Source organism: Rhincodon typus, chromosome 4 (genome assembly GCF_021869965.1).
Source record: "Rhincodon typus isolate 14 chromosome 4, sRhiTyp1.1, whole genome shotgun sequence".
Classification (NCBI taxonomy): Eukaryota; Metazoa; Chordata; class Chondrichthyes; order Orectolobiformes; family Rhincodontidae; genus Rhincodon; species Rhincodon typus.
The window spans coordinates 7,752,597-7,772,627 of record NC_063335.1 but is presented as its reverse complement, the minus strand read 5'-3'; the positions used below and the strand labels follow the sequence as shown (position 1 = coordinate 7,772,627).

Here is a 20,031-nt window from a genome sequence, read left to right as displayed (position 1 = left end):
ACAACTATGAGTTGGAATTTAACTGACTTCAAATTAACTGGCGCATAATTTAATGACTCAGTCAAATTGACTTACCATTAGAGGATAAAGGTGAATAAGACGTAACACCGCATGAAAATACAACACCAGTCAAGTAAAAAGACAAACACCAGAAGTACACATGACAGACTACATAAAAAGACAACAGCTTCGCTTTGTGTACCACTACTCCCCTCTCCCAGGATCTGCCTGCAGTTCCAGCCAGAGTCTCTGCTCAGCAACATCTGAAAGGACCAAAACCAGAGAACCACATCAGGAATGACCACTTGGTTTTTGCAGCTTGTGAACTGCAGTCAAATTGCAGTGGCTCCTTCAACACTGGAATAGTGGCTGCTGGTAAGGTCCAGCAGTCATCTGCTTAAAGGTTAAAACCTGCTCCAAAGTGTTATGTTATCCACCAAGCCCTTCATATAAAGTCATCTCCCCGCTTCTGTCTGAGGATCCTAAAAACAGTGATACTTAATTAATTGATTCCAAGCAACCACAATTTGTATTTATAGTGGATCTTTAAGGTAAGAAAACATTCCAAGTTGCCATACAGGAGCATTATAAAAACAAGGCATGTAAAGAGATATAGGGCTGATGATCAAAAAGGGTAGAAGTATACTAAAGGAGGAAAGAAAGGTTCAGAGCCAGAATGGTTTAGGGAGGCAGTTCCAGAACTTAGGGCACATGAATGAATAGTGGATTAACTGAAATTGGAAATATGCATAAAATCAGAATTGGAAGAATACAGATATTTCAGATAGTTGTAGGAATATTGAAGATGACACAAGCAGAGAGGGCAAAGGACAGTGAACGATTTTAAACATAGCCATTGTTTAAGCTGGAGAAAGGGAAATAATATACGTCAACATGTGCACCTAAAATGCCACTGAATTTGGAACCTCATCCACAACAACCATACTAAAAAAAGATAGAGGTTAAGCAACATTATGGAAGCAAAAACCTTACTCTGATCAGAACCAGCTGTAAAACTGCTCAATATTGACACTGTCATTTAGCTGACCTACAGCAGTTTATTTTTTCCATTAGGGACATGGTCATAAAGAATTACTTTAATGCAAATACACTTGCAAAGGATTTATTGGTTGATATTTTTATTGTGATTATTTTTACTAAAACAGAAATCATACCAGGTGCTACAGCCATTCTGAAGTGACTGACCCAAACAGCACAGGTTGCTTGATGAGCATCCTCTACTCTCGCTGAGCAACTTCAAGCCAATGGTCATAAGGTCTAATTCTTTCTGAACATGTACAAGCCCTCATCACCAGCAGGAATTAGGCTGAACTTCTGCCAGTAATTATATAATTAAAATGCAACCAATGCACCAGGGACTAGTCCTGTTACATCTGAAATCATGCAACGAAAGTGAGAACAGATATGTAAAGTTCAGGGCAGTATGACTGCTTTAGCATTCTTAAGCATCTGTAAAGCATTCAATTAAATATTTCTTGAAATGAATAAGTTTTCCTGTTTTCATTTTAGATACACCAAGTGCTCCGAGCCATAAGTAACTGTTTAATTCCTTAAAGCTGGATTCCATTGCACAACAGCCATTGCAGAAAAAGATAAACACTGAAAATATTTTACACACAGCAGGGTTCCATAAACAATTTTGAGATAAATGGACAGTCAATCTGCTTTTGCAGAACTTTAGAATTTCTGATAAAAGCTTTTAAAGTTTTCCACCTCACAGTCATCAGGATAGGTGTAAGAATGGCAAATTGCAAAGTGAACAAAAACAAAGTTGCTGGAAAAGCTCAGCAGGTCTGGCAGCATCTGTAAAGGAGAAAACAGAGCTCATCTTTCTGGTCCGGTGACCCTTCCTCAGAACTCTGTTCTCTCCTTCACAGATGCTGCCAGGCCTGCTGAGCTTTTCCAGCAACTTTGTTTTTGTTCCTGATTTACAGCATTCGCAGTTCTTTTGGTTTTTAACAATTTATGCAGCATGAGACAAGGGTAATGCTTGGTTGACAAGTTAACTCCAATTGCTTGAGATGGTTACTATGGAGAATGTACCAGGGAAAACTGTTTCCCCATGCTTTTGTTTAATTCAAAAAAGGTGCATGTCTGGACATGTTCTTTCTGCTTGCAGAGAACAGGTCCCTGTGTAAGAACGTACTTCCTTGAAATTTGGCATTCTTGCAACTGAACTGATGAGTGCAAGACAAAAAGCTTCAACGCCATGTCTTGCTTTTCAGCAATAACCTGATTTTGCTGATATTTTGAGTGAGGAACATTGGTCATAACTGTTATAATATGATGTGATAACTGGGTACTAAACACTAATGGCTTCTGGTTTGGGTAGGGCAGCAACCAATCCTCCTTTCTTTGCCAACCAAAGGGACTGCTCAGTAGCCTGTGGTGGAGGATGGACCATAAAGAGATCTTTGTAGAAGGTTCTCTTGTCTTGCATAACAGCTTTTAGCTTATTATATCTACGTAACTATTTCCAGGTTATGTTAACTTTAGGCAAAGTAACTATTACTAACAAGCGATAGAGAAGGGACATATATCTCGATGAGAAAACCGTGCTAGATTCCACCTCACCAACTCTCCCTCCATCAATTGTATGACATTATCCAACTTGGCAGAGTTCAGTACAGCAGAAACTTTTAACTCTTTCAGAACCATTACCTTATATAACAATGATATCAGTAAGATTACTGGGGAGAGAGAGAAAAAGTTTTCCCAGGGCAATACTGAACCAGAGCACAAGTGCAAAAATAGAAATAGCTGGAAAAGCCCAGCAGGTCTGGCAGCATCTGTGGAGAGAAATCAGAGTTAACGTTTCGGGTCCGGTGATCCTTCCTCGGAACCAGACTGAAACGTTAACTCTGATTTCACTTCACAGATGCTGCCAGACCTGCTGAGCATTTCCAGCAGTTTCTGTTTTTGTTTCTGATTTACAGAATCCACAGTTCTTTCAGAACACAAGAGTTATTAGCAGGGATAATTAGAATTTAAATAAAAGCAGCACTGTTGCATCTCTGCACAGAGTTTGTGAACAGTGTTGTTTGAATGTTGGCTGTCAGCTACCTGATTTCCTCACAGTCAGCAGTCATGCTCAGGGATGTCCTGTTTACCCAGCCCCCCACATGCAATCTTGGAACTGTACCTTGCTTTGTGACATTCACAGAGTGTATTAGCACCCTCCCTCCTCACACAGCAGCTCACACCCCGGCACTATGTCCAACAAAGTCCAGCACTTTGCACAGGTGGGCAGGGACAGGTGTGCTGCACACAGACAAACCCATCTGCCAGAATCTATAGCAAAATCGTTCCGGTCAGTCATTGTGCTCATAGGTGTGATATATTACAATTAAACCAGGTAGGGAACAAAAAAATATTAAATGGTGTAATTCAATTATCTCAATGTCGGAAGTCTGCCAAAGTGTGGAAATTTCTCATCTCTTGTTGTGGGATCTTTTAAGTCTACTTAAACAGACACCTGCCTCATCTGATGGACAGTTCCCTCATCAATTTGGTGCACTTTGGCAATTGCACTGAAGTGAAAACTGAGATGCCTTGAAGCGTTCCTTAGAAGCCACCCTTCTTACTCAAGCTATCAACTGAACTACGCCGATAAAGTGCATTACAAAGAAGACAAAAGACTGCAACTTCCACCTGAAGACTTTAAGGTTCTAAACATGCCCCTTTTACTAAAATATTGCAAAAGGTGATGAGAGTAAAAGGCGCTCTATCGCATCTCTTGACTCCATTTTGCTTTTTTTGCATCAGGAGCAAATGGTAGAACTGGAGTCTCCACAGTTACCTGTTCATTGTTTTAAAAATAAAACTTTTGCACTTTTATCAGATTTTCCACGTTGGCTTCAACACCTTTGCTGAATGACAATGATTCTGAGCTACCACAGCAGTACGTTAAGTCCTTTGGCATGGAAATAACACCAGGTAGGTCAGTGTTAGCTGCTAATGATTTGTACTAATGGGTCAATAGACTCACCACTCTCAAAAGACAACTTGCAGGCCATGCATGCTTCATGGACACACGAGTGTGCAATACAGAAAGTTATCGAGGGCTGAAAACCAGCTAATAATTGTCATTGTTCAGCTTCTTGGAATGTGGCAGTGACAACCGAGCCCCACTGTTCCTTGACATTTTTCGATGCATTATGGTATGTAAATATCACAGATTAAACAGTCCTGAATTGGTTGATCTTTAGATCATAGTGAGTTGGAATCCACCAGCCTCTCTTCAGCCTTGGCTCTGTTCATGCTCATGCCAGCATATGGGGGTTATGTAACAGCTTAGTTAATATACATTCCATGTGAAAAGTTATATACAAAAACAGGATAAGTCAGTTCCATCCACATATTTTGCTTTTAACAATTGTCGTAATGTAAGCAACATTTACATTCAGCTAGTACCTTTGCATAGGACCCCACAAGATGGGGAATCCAGAACTTGGGATAAGATCTCAAATTCGAAGCTCGGCCCCTTCTTCCCCACAAAAAAAATATGAAAACCTGGAAATCTTCACTTCAAAAGGCTGGGGCATTTAAAACTTTCTCAGAATGAGTGTTAGATTTTTCTTGGACAGGACTATAAAGAGATATGGAGAAAAATGGGTAAATGATACTGAGGTAGATCAACCATGAACTGACTGAAGGGTGAAAGGAGTGCTGAAATCCACCTTGTGGATCACAGCCAATGTTAATTCAAGTGCCGATTATTATTTGGGCCAAGATTCCAGTCAGCTAATTCCACCAACAAAAGTTATCAGTGTTCACTATTTGAACAAAAATTATAGCCTGGATGTTGTGGTCAGTGGTGCCAGCCTTAAACTTGCCGGCAGACTCAAATAGGCCAGTGCACAGTAACGTGCAGTTATTAGAAATCCATTTTAACGTAGTGGTATCTTCCAGGGATCTAGGACAAGTGTGAACGTGGCAAGCAACAGTGTGCTTCCTCAACAAGGTTGAAAAAACCTCACTGAAACATGCAGAGCCTGATTTTAACCATTGGAAACCCAATTACTTCAAAGCTAAACTAAAAACAACAAATGCTTCAGCTCCGACGAAGAGTCATCTAGGCTCGAAATGTTAACTTGTTCTCCATGGATGCTATCTGACGCGCTGGTGATCTCCAGCATTTGTTGTTTTCAGTGCAGATTTCAGCATCTGCAGTAATTTGCTCCTACTTAAAAGCTAAAATCAGGCTTGCAGAATCTGAAACAGCAAGTGTTACTGAGAACATTTAACCCAATGCTAAATCATGTGCAGAACTAAGAGAGATGTAAGAGACATTGAAAGAAAAGAAAGTTTTATTGTAGTTTTAAAAATTTATCACAACTAAAATCTGAAGGAATTAAAACTTTACACATTCCAAAGTAAACGTTCAGTTCCAGAAACGTTGTTTGTTAACAATTAACATTTACCACACTGTTAAAAATTCACTTACACTTGAATGAGCAGGCTCTAATCTTTCTGGCATGTTAAGTTAGTACCTAGTGGGTAAGAAACACAATGCCACACTATTTTGCATATGTGAATGCTGAATCTCTTGGCGAGATATTGTTAGTGCAAAGTTTCTGGAGGAGCCAAATAACCTGGATGGTAACTTTCTGCTTTTCGTCTTTCATATGTATGTGGTCACAAGAAGCGCTATCTGACTTATTCCTTAATAGCGGTAAATGTTGATATGAGATCACCATTATTTTTAATGGTAAGATCCAGGCTGTTGTTTAAAGACAAAATACAAGCTGAAGCAAACCCTAACGCTTCATGAAAATTTGATTTCAGGTGGGTGCCTATGATGACATTTGCATTTCAAACATAATTGTGGTCTGAGAAAAATAATTAATCACAAAAACATCTCTTAAATTTGACTTAATAAGTGTCATCCAAGGCATTGATGGGTCATACTCACATGTGCACTGGGGCAAGAGGTGATGGGTCATAATGGTAGCGCCCCTCATGGTGTCTGGCATCAATTGGAACAGGCGGGTGAAAGGATGGGAAAAGTGGGTGTGGGGCTGCAAAACAAGAGAAAATAAGAGACAAGAAGGTTACAGGCATATCTCAAAGGATAAATAATTATTGCACTGAATCTTAGGGTTAAATTATTTGATAGATAGTTGTTAATGAGTCAACAATTCATTTAGTATATGTATTTTTGAAGAAGGTCAACATTGAGAGTCTGTATCAAATCTGTATCATGGCTGCTGAGCCAACTTTATTTCAGTTCAATTTAATGATGTCAGCTTTGGTTTAATGGCAGCAATCTCACCTTAGTGTCAGAATGTTGTGAATTCAAATCCTACTCCAGGGATCTGATACCATAAGACTGTAAGAAATAGGAGCATGATTAGGCTTCGGACCCTTGAGCCTGCTCCTCCATTCAATAGGATCATGGCTGATCTGACACTCTTCACATCCACTTTCCTGCCCTTTCTTCATAACCCTTGATTCCCCCTACTGATCAAAAATCTATGTAGCTCAGCCTTAAACACACTTAGCTCTCTGTGGCAAGGCATTCCAAAGACTCACAACCTTCTGAGGGAATAAATGCCTCTTCATCTCAGCCTTAAAATAGTGCCTCTTTATTCTGAGACTCTGGTCCTAGACTCTTCCATGAGGGGTAATGTCCTCTTAGTGTTTACCCTGTCACATTTCTTCAGAATCCCATTTGTTTCAATGAGATCACCTCTCATTCTTCTAAACTCCAATGAGGACAGGCCCAACAGTTTTAACCCTTGCTCTTAAGACAATCCCTCCATACCAGGGATCATCCCAATGAACCTTCTCTGAACGGCCTCCAATGAAATAATAACTTTTCTTAAAAAAGGGGACCAAAGTTGCTCACAGTACTCCAGATGTGGCCTCACCAGCATCTTGAACAGTCACAGTAAGACATTCCTACTAATACCAAAACAGCGTTCTGGGCAATTAGGGACGGGCAGTAAATGCTGCCTAGCCAGCGACACCTTTATCCCGTGAATGAATAAAGAAATGCTCCAACCTCCCCTTGAAATAAAAGCCAACATTCCATTAACCTCCCTGATTACCTGCTGTACCTATGTGGTAGCTTTCTATACGTCATACACAAATAGCCAAGTCCCTTTGTGTTAGAACGTTCTGCAATTTCCAATTACTGTTCTTTCGTTTCCCCTTCCATAGAATAGAGAAGAGGCCCGTTGGTCCATCAAGCCAGAATCCGCCAAAAATATACTATGACCTACACTGGTCCCACTTTACTTGGCCCAAAGCCTTGCATGTTATGACATTTCAAGTGCTCATCCAAGTACTTATTAAAGTTAGTGAGGTTTCCCACCTCAATTACCCTCCCAGGCAGGACACTCCAGAACCCCACCAACCTCTGCATGACAAAGTTATTCCACAAGTCCCTTCTAAACCTTCTGCATTTCACTTCAAAATTATGCCCCTTTGTGATTGACCCTTCAGCTAAGGGAAACAAGCTTCTTTCTATTCACCGTACCCATGCCCCTCATTATGTTATACATCTCTAAATGGTCCCCTCTCAAACTTCTCTGTTGCAAAGAAAACAAGCACAGCTTATCCAGCCTCTCTTCATAGCTGAAATGCCCCATCCTGGGCAACACCCTGGTTAATCTCCTTTGTACCCCACCAAGTGCAATCACATCCTTCGTACAGTGCGGTGACCAGAACTTCACATAGTACTCCAGCTGTGGCCTACCCAAAGTTCTGTATAGGTCCAAGATTTCCCTGTTCTTACAATCTTTACCACAATTGATAAGAGCAAGCATCCAAAGTAAACAGCTTCACGTTTTCCCACATTATACTCCATTTGCCAACTTTTTGCCGACTTACTTAAGCTATCAATATCTCTCTGTAAACTGTTTTGTTTCCCTCTTGCAACCTACCTTTTCACTGTCTAAGTGTTCCACAGGGATCAGTTCTGGGTCCTCTTTTGTTTATCATTTATATAAATAATTTGGATGAGAATATGGAAGGCATGGTTAGTAAATTTGCAGATTACACCAAAATTGGTGGCATTCTCAGCAGTGAAGCTTTTCTAAGATTACAAAGGGATCTTGATCAAATGGGTCAATGGGCTGAAAAATGGCAGGTGGAGTTCAATCTGGATAAATGGAAGGTATTACACTTTAGTACAACAAACAAAGGCAGGGCTGATACAATTAATGGTAGGGTCTTGGGTAGTGTTGTAGAACAGGGGGACCTAGGGTTGCATTATTCTTTAAAGTTTGTGCCACACATAGATAGGATGGTTAATAAAGGCATTTGGCATGCTTGCCTTCATTGCTCAGTCCTTTGAGTATAGGAGTTGGGACGTTATGTTGAGGTTATACAAGACATTGGTGAGGCCTCTTTTAGAATGCTATGTCCAGTTCTGGTCACCCAGTTATAGGAAAAATATTGAAGAAGGGTAATACCCAAGATGTTGACTGCTCCTTTCCCCCAGATGCTGCCTGGCCTGTGTTATTTGAGCCTCCTGTTTGTCTACTTTGGATTCCAGCATCTGCAGTCTTTTTTGTCTCATAGGAAGAATATTATCAAACTGGACAGGGTTCAGAAGAGATTTACCAGGATGTTGCTGGGTATGGAAGGTTTGAGTTATAAAGGAAAGCTGGATAGGCTGGGAATTTTCTCATTGGAGGGTAGGGAGGTGACAGGTGGCCTGCTAGAAGTTTATAAAATAATGAGAAGTACAGATAGAGGTTGATGGTAGTTGTCTTTTCCCTAAGATGGGCAATTTCAAGATTAGGGGGCACATTTTTAAGGTGAGAGAAGAGAGATTAAAAAAGACACAAGAAGCAAATTTTTTACACAGAGGGTAGTTTTCATGTGGAATGAACTTCCTGAGGAAGTGGTCAAAGCGGGTACATTTACAACATTTAAAAGATATTTGGATGGATACATGAATAGGAAAAGTTTGAAGGGATGTGGGCCAGGAGCAGGCAGGTGGGACTAGTTTAGTTTGGGATTATGTTCGACATGGACTGGTTGGACTGAAGGGTCTGTTTCCATGCTGTGTGACTCTATGACCCTAATTTCCAAAGTGTTACCCTTTCACCTTTAGAAATTTTGATCAAATCACTAGACTTTTTAGTGACTCACAGAAGCTCCTTTAAGTCACACTATTCAACTGAACCCCATTATTGACAAAATATTGACTTACAGAAAATTGCCAAATTTTATGATTTATAAGATCTAATTTTAACTTCTGATTTATAGTTCTGTTATAGTTTGTATATGTTATGCATGGTAAATTGAATATTGTTTAACTCTTATGATTTACCAGTTATCCCTTGTAACGACAATGCAATTGGACATTTGAAGTGAATTTTGAATCAAAGTAACAAATACAAAAGGAATAAGGCTATAGGATCTTTCTGCTCATGCTGAGAGGAACTGTGATATCCTTTCTGACAGTGGAGTTTCAAGAACTTTGATACTGACAGGCAACTAATGGTGGTGCAAATCACACAGGTCATGTCACAATCAGCTGTGACAAGAAGAATTCAATAGTTCAACTAATGAAACAATTTTCTTATTACTTATAATCTTGTAAATGCACCGCCTGCAATGTTACTGAGCTTTGCTAACCCATTCCTGAGCCCTAATATATTACTGATCTCACTCAGCATGAATGTGTAGAGACAAATGTGTTCTGAAGTTGGACAGGCTTTGCTCTGGAATCTTCATTAGCTAACTTATGACAGACCAAAGTACTGGAGCATTGAATGGATGGACTGTATGCCTTCTGCCATCACCAGCATTACCATGCCCTCAAACCAACTGCCATGATAAAACTGCCTACTCATCAGTTACTGTCTAAGACTGATCAACAAAATAAAATGAGGCAGGGGAGGTGGGTTGATATTAGAAGTCTGTAGACCAAACAAGGATCAGTGTCTTCAGGACAGTTGGGAGCAAACTGAGGGAGGAAGCTGGTCAGGGGACAGGATTGAAAAAGATTAAATACTCAGGTGCCAATTATAATTCCCAGACAGAAAAGCCACCAAGTCCACAGTAGGCTCATCCTCAGCAGGAAGACAGAACTGGTGGAAAAAATTGGGAGGCCTCAGGAGCAACTGGCAGATCCAAGATAAGAATGGGAACCAGGAAGAACAACGAGGAGAGGAGTAAAGTGGAGAAATATGGAAGTCCAGTCAGTGATTATCTAGTCATTTATTCTGTGAGATTTGGAACAGCACTGTGTAAGTCAGTGATATGACTGGGGGATTACTTTGTTGACTTTCTAATTCAGAAGGCTTTGGGGTCCCACTAACATAATAGAAATTCCACCTGACTCTGATGGTCTTCTCATGAGCCTGAAAAGCTGGATATAGTAAAACTGCAACAGATCAAGGTCAGATCAGGCAATTTACCCATGTCATGTTACCTACTATCCTCTCCACCATCACCCTCTCAATTTCTGCTGATCATGAAGAGCTAAAATTTCTTCCCAAACATTTTCTGAAAGTTTCAATAGAACGTTTGACTAATTTGCAGTAAATTGACAGGCTGAAGGGTTTTCTCACTTCTTCCATAGATTAGTGTGCTCAGGTACATTGTATCAAAAGAAATGCTTTTGATCAACTTCTCCAAACCAAACCATTGTGGAACCAATTATATAAATAGAGAACTTGGAGGGCTTTAGGACTTAAAATATAAACTGGGGAATTTATGCCTGTCAACAAAATGTGACATGAACAGCTGTCAACAACTGGAACGAATCTACAGCAAACTCAATCATGGAGCCATCAAATGAAGAAACAATAAGATGTTCACTCAAGGCTGGCCAGCAATTGGCTGAAGACTGGAGGCAAGAGATAAGTGTGCTTTTTCCCCCAGGTGACCACTCCTGTTATCTTGTGGTCACTTCTGTAACTTTGTGGTATCACTTTGGGTTGTTTGAGGTAGATTGCTTCCACCAATACTCCACTGTCTTTGCTTTGTCTTGGGCCAATCTCATGATTAATGATAGGGGATACACCACCATAGAATGTCTATAGAAGAGGTACAATTCTTAGACAACAAGAAAGTTTATTGCATGATAGCAATAAGTGCAACTACATTTGGTGTGGAATCATTACCAGAACCTTCAAGATACATTTGTTCCCTCCAAAAGCTAGAGCTGAACTTATTGTATCAAATCACAGACTATGGGTGACATCAGTTGAATTGGTGGAGCCAAAATAACATAAGCATTCATTCACCTCTTAAGACCCAGGGGCTTATTAACAGTAACAACCCTGTGTTTTCCTCATGCAATCATAGAGCTTTCTCATTCATTCTCATCACCCTGGGTGCAATCATTGTAGCAACGACTCATTTCATCTCAAAGTGTCCTGCAGAAATAAGATGGGCCCCGTATGCAAGATTACAAGGGGCCTGGAATTCTGTTCCAGTCATGATTCCATTCTCTCAAAATGATTAACCGAGTTACTCAACTCACTGTATATACAATACGTGTTTATGATATAGCTAAGAAGAAGTATACAAAATATACAGAACTTTCAACATCAGTAGTTGGGATGTGAAAAATCTGTTAAATGAATGTCTTGCAAAAGAAACTATCCAAAGGCAAGCTGGAACACATATACAAGCACTTTAACTGTCACAAATGGAACAAAACCAATGAATTTCATTACCATCAGAACTCAACTATAAATAAATGAACTCAGCTCCTTGAGCAATTGTTTATTTCTGCCCCGTTTTCCACAGAGCAGCTTTGAGTCATGAAACAGAGACAGTCCATCATACTACCTAGTCTGCTTGGGACAAATCCTTATGGCTGGAAGTGGCCTGCATGACTAGATCCAGCATAATTATCCATCTTGTGACTTATTATTCTCACATGAACAATACATCTGGAGAACATCATAACTCAAGTGTCTGTGTAATAAGTTACTGTACTGTTACCATCTTCCGTTGCAGCCCTTGACAAAATGCCACATGATGACTTTTCCAAAGTCAGGCTAAAACTGCTGAAGCAGAACAAAATGCCACTAAACCTCCATACCTGCTATTTATCATACAATTTCCTGACTGATGGTTTCACAAACCAGCTGCTAAGTGCTGTGTACTCTACTGTCAGGAAACTAACATGCTAAATGGAAGACAGCGAGAGTAATGGGGAGAAGCAGTAGAATCAATTTTACTCTGGGAATTAGTTTTCTCAGAATTTTAATGCTAACAGGACTCCAATGCACATCAAATCAGATGGTTTGTTGCTGCTAAATGTGTTATATGCATGTATCAAAAAGGGATTTTATCATATCTGAGCACCTATAAAATTGTCCAGTTGAGTGAAATAATATTAGCTTTAAGCCAGGAGTGTCTTTTTGCTTTTGTGGGTCTCTCAGCTATACGTGATTTAGTCTCAAGGTCACATTCAAATTTCTTACATTACAAATTGACTACACTTCAAAAGTGCTTCATTGGCTGAAAAGCACTTTGGGATGTCCTGAGATTGCAAAAGGGGAATATAAATGTAAGGCTTTTTTTCCGATCTCAAGTTAAGGAACAGTTTTGGTTCAGAGAAAGCACTCTTGCTTCTAAATAGAAGTCCCACAGCAAAACGCATTATTTGGGCTGACATTAGTGCAGTGCTGAGGATTCGCTACATTGTTAGAGGTTCGAATTTTGTGAAGACAGTCTTGTTGATGGTAAACCATCTGTCCTGTTAATGTAAAACATCCACAGAACAATTTGAAAAAGAGTGGGTAGTAGTCCCAGTGTCCTGGGGAATGGTTATTCCTCAATGACCATTCTTAAAAGAGCAGATCAGGTTCTAACTCACTTGTTTCCTGTGCCCAAATTCACTGCTGCATTTCTTACAATAGTGACTACACTTCAAAATACTTTATATAATCTATAGTGCTTTGGGCCTTCCTGAGATCATGAAAGCTACAAAGTACAAGCATATTTTTGATGAAACAGACTTGTGTGCAGGATCATTGGAGAAGAATTTCATCACACATTTAGAGGGTGGTGCCTCTACTCTTTTGACTAACAGTCAAGAACAAAAGGGGTCAAAATCCTTTTTTTGAGGGCTCCTTTTGAGATTTTCGTAAAGTCTACTTTTAATTTTTGGGGCCACTTTTTCATTCTCACTCCGTTATTAAAATATGAGAGCATGGAATAACATAATATTCTGTATTTGTGCTGGTACACCTTGTAATTGAACTCACAAAGAAGCAGAATTAGAAGAATTCATCAATATTCCCCAATCATCGCTGTTCCTTAATCTTTAAGCCACAACACGCAAGGAAAGCATTAATTCCTTAGACACCACAATATTTAAACCGGCACAAGACAACAGGAATAAATTAGCAATGGATGATGTTTATATAAATAAGGTGACATATTTCTGTCCACAAAAAGCTGTGTATCCCTTTGTGGAGAAGTTTGAAATTGCTCTTTCCCTTTCGCAACCCCTCAATGTCCTCTGCAGTCCCTCTCCACCCCTTTGCAGCTACTCACTTCCCATTGCAGCCTAGCTCCTCACTATGCAGTGTATCTCCTTCCCTATGAAGCCTCTCTCCTCCTTTTGGAGACCATTTCCCATCCCCACACCCCAAAAACTTGTGTTCCTCCTCTTTCTCCTCATTTCCCTGATTGGTTGCTGGGATTGAATGTTCTCACCATTTTGGAGATTTGTGGAGGTGAATTAATTTGCTCTGTATTTTGAGCACTAACGAACAAACTATTTATTTCGTAGGGAAAGCAGAACGTTAGCTCTCATTCTTAGTTGTATCAAGATTTTTAAAAACCAATAAAGTGTATTGCTTCCTATTAGCTCACCCTTAGTTCAGCAGCATGTTGCTTCAAACCCTATGATTCATGTGAACCAGCAGGGTGTAAATTAAGCAGATACTTCAGTACTGTAGTCAGTGAATGCTGCATTGCCAAAGGCACCGTTTTTCAAATCAGGGAGTTATATCAAGACTCAGAGATAGTAGGAACTGCCGATGCTGGAGTATGTGATAACAAGGTGTAGAGCTGGGTGAACACAGACTCATATCAAGACTCTACTGCTTCTTCGGGTAGATGGTAAAGACTTAATGGGGCTGTTGATGAGGAACGGGAAGCTTTATGTATCCTGGCTAACAATAATCCCGCAATCAAAACCACAAAAAGAAGATATTAATTTATCATTTATCTCAATTATCTCTTCCTAACAGCACTGTGGGCATAACTACACATAAGGGACTGCAGCAGTTCAAGAAGGCAACTCACCAGCACCTCCGCAAAGCAATTAGGGATGCACAATAACTGCTGGCCCAGCCAATGATGTTCATATCTTCTGAACAATAACAAAAATTGCTGTTTGTGGAACCTCAATACGTAGAATTGGCTTCTGCAGTTACCCACATAACAAAAACACCTGGACATATTGAGGAATGTTAAGTTGCAAGATGGTTGCAAATTCTCGCTTTATTGAGCTATATGATTGGAAACAATTCTTTTAACTTTCTAGCCATAAGTATTTGCATTGCAATTTCAGAATAGCAGAAATAGTTAATGTGCATCTCCTCTCCTCCTTTGCCTCTGCCCTAGGCTCAATTTCTTGCTTTGTGGAAATGTTGTTAAAGTGTTTATTTAGAGAGAAAATGAGCTTGGTTAAAAAGTAAACAGTTGCACAAGCAGAAAACGCATTATTAGAACACCCTCCCTTCCTCCGTCCCTCAAATGGACATTCCTTTCTTCCCCAAGAGAGTATAGCAAATCTCACCATCTCATTTTACATGAAATGTTCAAGAAAAATAGCAAAATCAATGTCCCAGGAATATTTGGATTAAGGCGCACTTTTGAAGGCAGCAATATTATTTTACACTATGGTAAACATCTTTACATTTCTATCACTCACCTAAAACTGCTAAATGTTTGCCAGCTCTGCATGGTTAAGATAATAGGAAACAAATTACATGTGAATGAATGAATGATTTTATTGTCACTTGTATTTTATTTTGAGAAAACCAGTGGAATAGTGAAAAGCTTTTCCACTGCCACCACGATCCAACGCCATTTTGAATAGGCTTAAGAATAAGAAAAAAATAGAAAGCGGCATGGTGGCTCAGTGGTTAGCACTGCTGCCTCCAAGCACCAGGGACCTGGGTTCGATTCCACCCTCAAGTGACTATCTGTGTGGAGTCTGCACATTCTCCCCGTGTCTGCGTTGGTTTCCTCCCACAGCCCAAAGATGTGCAGGGTAGGTAAATTGCCCATTGTGTTCAGGGATGTATAGATTGGGTGGGTTTATAGGGGGATGCTCTAAGCTTTGGTGTGGACTTATTGGGCCGAAGGACCTGTCTCCACACTGCACGGATTTTATGATTCTATGATATAGTTTAAAAAGAGTCCATCAGTCCTGAGCAAGCTCATCAACAATGACGCCCTTGCCACCATCCCTCCTCCATCACCTTGCTGCCATCTACACCAGACCCAACCAATGTTGAAGTCACCTCTCTTCAGCCACCATCTTTCACCACTCGGCTGATTCTCCTCTGCTACTGCCTCGCTGCCTCCTGCACCGGACCCACCAACATCAGAGTCACATCTCCCGCCGCTGGGCCCACCTCATCGCTGTCACAGTGATGCCCTTCTGCCACTGCTTAGCCGCCAGAGTCAGACCCAAGCAATGATGAAGTCGTTAATCCTCAGGTGCCATCTTTTGTAGCTGGACCTATCTCACCAACGTCGCCTCTGGCAATGTAGCAGTTGCCAATTCTGATGCCAGATCTCGTGTTCACCCCGGAAAAGTAAGTGGCAGCTCACTTGCCGCTGCCATGAGGTCAGAGTTAGAAGTTCCAAGCCACTTCAAAAGCTTTGGCACAGAGCCATATTTTAGGGCAGATGACCAAAAAGCCTTACAAAAGTTTTACCAAAAAAGTTTTAAGAAGCATCTTAAAAGTGAAAACATAGAGTGGCAGAAAGATTTGAAGAAGAAATTCCAGAGGTTAGATGCAAATGATGGAACAAGGAAAACCAGGGATATATAAGAGGCCAGAACTGGAGCAGCACAATGGAAGGATTTATATGGATATAGAAAAGTGATATCACAAATTGATCTCAAAACAAGAGGGCATATTTTAAAATCCGTTAGCTCAGTTGGCTGGACGGCTGTTTTGTGATGCTGATTGGCACCAACGGAATGGGTTCAATTCCTGTACTAGCTGAGGTTTCAGTGAAGGTCCTGCTTTTCAACCTCATCCATCGCCTAAGTCATAGTGAGCCTCAGGTTAAACACACCACCAGTCGCCTCTCTCTAATGAGTCCTCTGATACTATGACAACTTCATTTTGCCATCCAGGACCAGCCTGCACCAATGTTGCTGTTGGATCACCTTTCTTGCCATTCAATTTGGAGAACTGCATGAAGGCACCACGGGAGACTTTTTGCTGGTACAATGAAATGCCTGCTGCAGTTGCCTAAATCTCCAGAGATATAAGAGCGCAGGTATCATGGCTGCCTGATAAACCATGAAATCCTTGACTCAAGTACTCTTTTCCTCAGTCAGTTAAAGGCTGAGTTGAGCACAATAGAGATGGCAATGAATTAAGTTGTCCCTGTCTGCTTTCACTAACAAGAAGCTCCCAAGATGTGGAAATAGTTCACACTTTCCAGGATCTCAACAATGATCTTTATTGATTGGATGAAGTTTGTGCTGTGCAAGTTGGTTGGAAGAGGATCTTATTTTTTAGTCATTTATAAAAGTCCATATTCTCATATATTTTGTAAAATGTTTCAGCCATTTTCTAGTTTTTTTTCCTTTTTTTTATTAAGTGGACATACAAGCATTTCTGTGTGCTGGAGATCAATGGCTGCAGTTGGAGTGATTTTAGAAGGGGAAGAATAACATCTCATCCGAAAGACAACACTTCTAACACTGTAGTATTCCCTCAGCACTGCCAACCTAGATGATGGGATTGAACACACAACCTTCTGATTCAGTGACAGGGGCGCTACCACTTAATCGAGGTTGAGATTTGAGCTTCCATGGTTAAACATATTGATGCTGCATGATTGCCAGCAATGAATGAAATATCACCATAAAAGCACTTTTGAATGCTTCTTGGAATAAATGATTGAAACTGTCAGTATTAACAAATACAATTGTTGCAACAGAAACTTGTTGTGTTGAAGTCCATGGTTTCAGACTGCACAATACTCATTTGTCACACAATGGTGAGAAACCATTGCCTGACATGTTGACTGCAAAGTGCCAGATTTCAATGGATGTAGGACATTTTCAGTCCAACTAAGGGACAGAAGCGAAACATATCAAGTAGCCAAGAGAAGCTAGTTTACAAGAACACATTGACAATATGTGTATCGCATCAAAATCCCCTTCCCTTCCAAAGAATATAAAACCAAAGCTGTAATTTTCTAATGTCTATTTAGCTCAAAGCATTACAGATGAATTTTAGAATCATAGAATCCCTACAGTGTGGAAACGGGCCCTTCAGCCCAACAAGTCCACACTGGCCCTTGGAGCATCCCACCCAGACCCATCTCCCTATAACCCATCTAATCTACAGGCAATTTCACATGGCCAATTCACCTAACCTGCACATCTTTGGACTGTGGGATGAAACCAGAGCACCGAGAGGTAACCCACGCAGACACAGGGAGAGTGTGCAAACTCCACACAGACAGTCACCCAAGGCTGGAATCGAACCCAGGTCCCTAGTGCTATGAGGCAGCAGGGCTAACCACTGAGCCACCGTGCCATCCCAAAAAATTGTGCGCTGAGGGAATGTCGTCAGTAGGATTTGAGAAACAAATTTTCTTGTAACTGACACCAATTACTATGATGGCTTCTGTCTCTTTTCTTTTATTGCAGCTTTATTCCAGTGGCCTCTATCTAATCCTTCATCAACAAGTTCCTTATTCATTTCAGAAGGTGTATTTTTCTCCAGTCAGCTGCAATTAATTTTGTACAGCTTCACCCAAGAAGAGAGGATCTCCAGTAGGTGAAAAGTCAATGTGGACAGGTTGGGAAAAACTAAAATCCTACTCGAATAGCACAGTTCTCAGAAAATTCTTCCATTTCTACCTCCAAACACACGTCTACAACCTGCAATTGACCTTAATCAGAAACAAAATATCTCTTGCCGAAGAATCACAGAAGTGGTCATTCATCAGTGTCCTAAATGAAGCCAGTAAATTCAGCTTAAATATATGTCCTCACTGTACAAATTATGCCTATTCTAAGTTAGTCAAAAGACACAAGCTATTGAGAGCTCTAAAAAATCAGCTTGTCTTTAATGGAAATTCTTTGCCCTCCAGCATGTTGCAACTTTCACACTGCCCTTATTCTACATCAGGCATGCTAAGTCTCGAAGAAAGGCTGGCATGTAATGTTTTACTGCAGGAAAGAGAAGCTAATGCTGGAAACCATCAACCAACATGTTGCGACAGAGTCAGAAAGGATTCATTGTAACCTAAAATGAACAGCGACTTGAGTCGAATGTGGCAGTTGAAAGGGGATGAAATATGAACTTCCTTTTCACCACAGACAGTTTTAACTTGGGCTAAGTTTTAACTTACTCAAATGTTTTTAAGTAGGGCTAACAAAACCAGAATTTTGAGGTCTGATTTGTGGTTTGGTTAATTTTGGTCATATTCAAACAGATCAAAACCAATTTCAGCTAAAACCTAAGCCAGAAGGTTACCCTTCTCCACTATTACATATATTTCCCTGCAAATATTTGTAGCAACATCTACAGTGGACAGGAAATTCCTAAAATCAGCTGCTCACTCACACAAATTAAGCTGATGTCTTCATAGAATCATAGAATCCCAACAGTGTGGAAACAGGCCCTTCAGCCCAACAAGTCCATATCGACCCTCACAGCATCCCACCCAGACCCATCCCCCTATAACCCATCTAAGCTACACATCCCTGAACACTATAGGTAATTCAGCATGGTCAATCCACCTAGCCGGCACATCTTTGGGCTGTGGGAAGAAACCGGAGCACCTAGAGGAAACCCATGCAGACACAGGGAGAATATGCAAACTCCACACAGACAGTCGCCCGAGGGTGGAATTGAACTCGGGTCCCTGGTGCTATTAGGCAGCAGTGCTAATCACTGTGGTGCCCCCTAAGTCTTATCCATACAGTTATCGTGAAGATGTTTTCCAGCTGCATAATGTTCCTGAACTCATTCCTATCTGGCAATTGACTACGCAAGGTGCTCCTTGCTCACCATTTAAACTTCTCACCTAACTTCAGCTTCCTTCTGCAATAAGTAAACTAACCTAGTCCAAACATCAATGAGTTTTCGTGTGAAATCTAAAGTTCTTGGATCCATCAACTTTATTCACAGTTGAAGTAAACATCAATCAAATGCACCATTGCACTTTTTTGCCTCCTTACCCATCAATCTGCCAAAGTGACTAATCTCTTCCAGTAATTCAGAGATATTAAGATAAAGTGAAGATGGAGGAGGGGAGAAAGTTCACTTTGATATTAATGCTTCAAACTGAAGGTTATAATGAATTCAATAGTACAGATTCACATAGGATGCTGATGAAATCTAACTTTTATACATAAACATTAGACTTTTGATTTCCAGTGCAAAGAGTATTATCCAATTTCCAAGCAAATGCATCCATTGACTTAGGATTGTGATTTTAAAAGCATATGTGAATTTTTTTTAAAAAAGCCTTACCTGCACTAGCACTATGACTTTCACACTACCTCGTGAACAACGAGGTCAAATTTACGACATGAATAATACTGCAACTTCCTTGAAAATCAGTCAGCTTTTCCAGGCAGGTTGAATGCACTAGAGGAATGTCCTGAGGTTTCAAATATGGATTTGTGCCTTCAGTTGTTCTCATACCGAATCCCCCTTCTAGGATGAAACCATGAATTTACCAGTATTGATAGGACATACAGTCATAGGGATGTACAGCATGGAAATAGGCCCTTTGGTCCAACTTGTCCATGCTGACTGGATATCCTAAATAAATCTAGTACCTAAGTAAATCTGGTATGGGTCC

At 40.4% G+C, this 20,031-nt stretch overlaps 1 protein-coding gene across 2 annotated transcripts in view; it reads right to left on the bottom strand.

The window, feature by feature from the left end:
• The window catches only part of LOC109923305 (transcriptional activator GLI3-like), a 355,583-nt gene that overhangs the window by 139,017 nt on the left and 196,535 nt on the right, over positions 1–20,031 (bottom strand). For both annotated transcript variants that reach the window (XM_048596316.1, XM_020523345.2), the window contains exon 4: positions 5,936–6,041. In XM_048596316.1, coding sequence (XP_048452273.1) covers positions 5,936–6,041 — 106 coding nt within the window. The remainder of the gene's footprint in view (positions 1–5,935; positions 6,042–20,031) is intronic.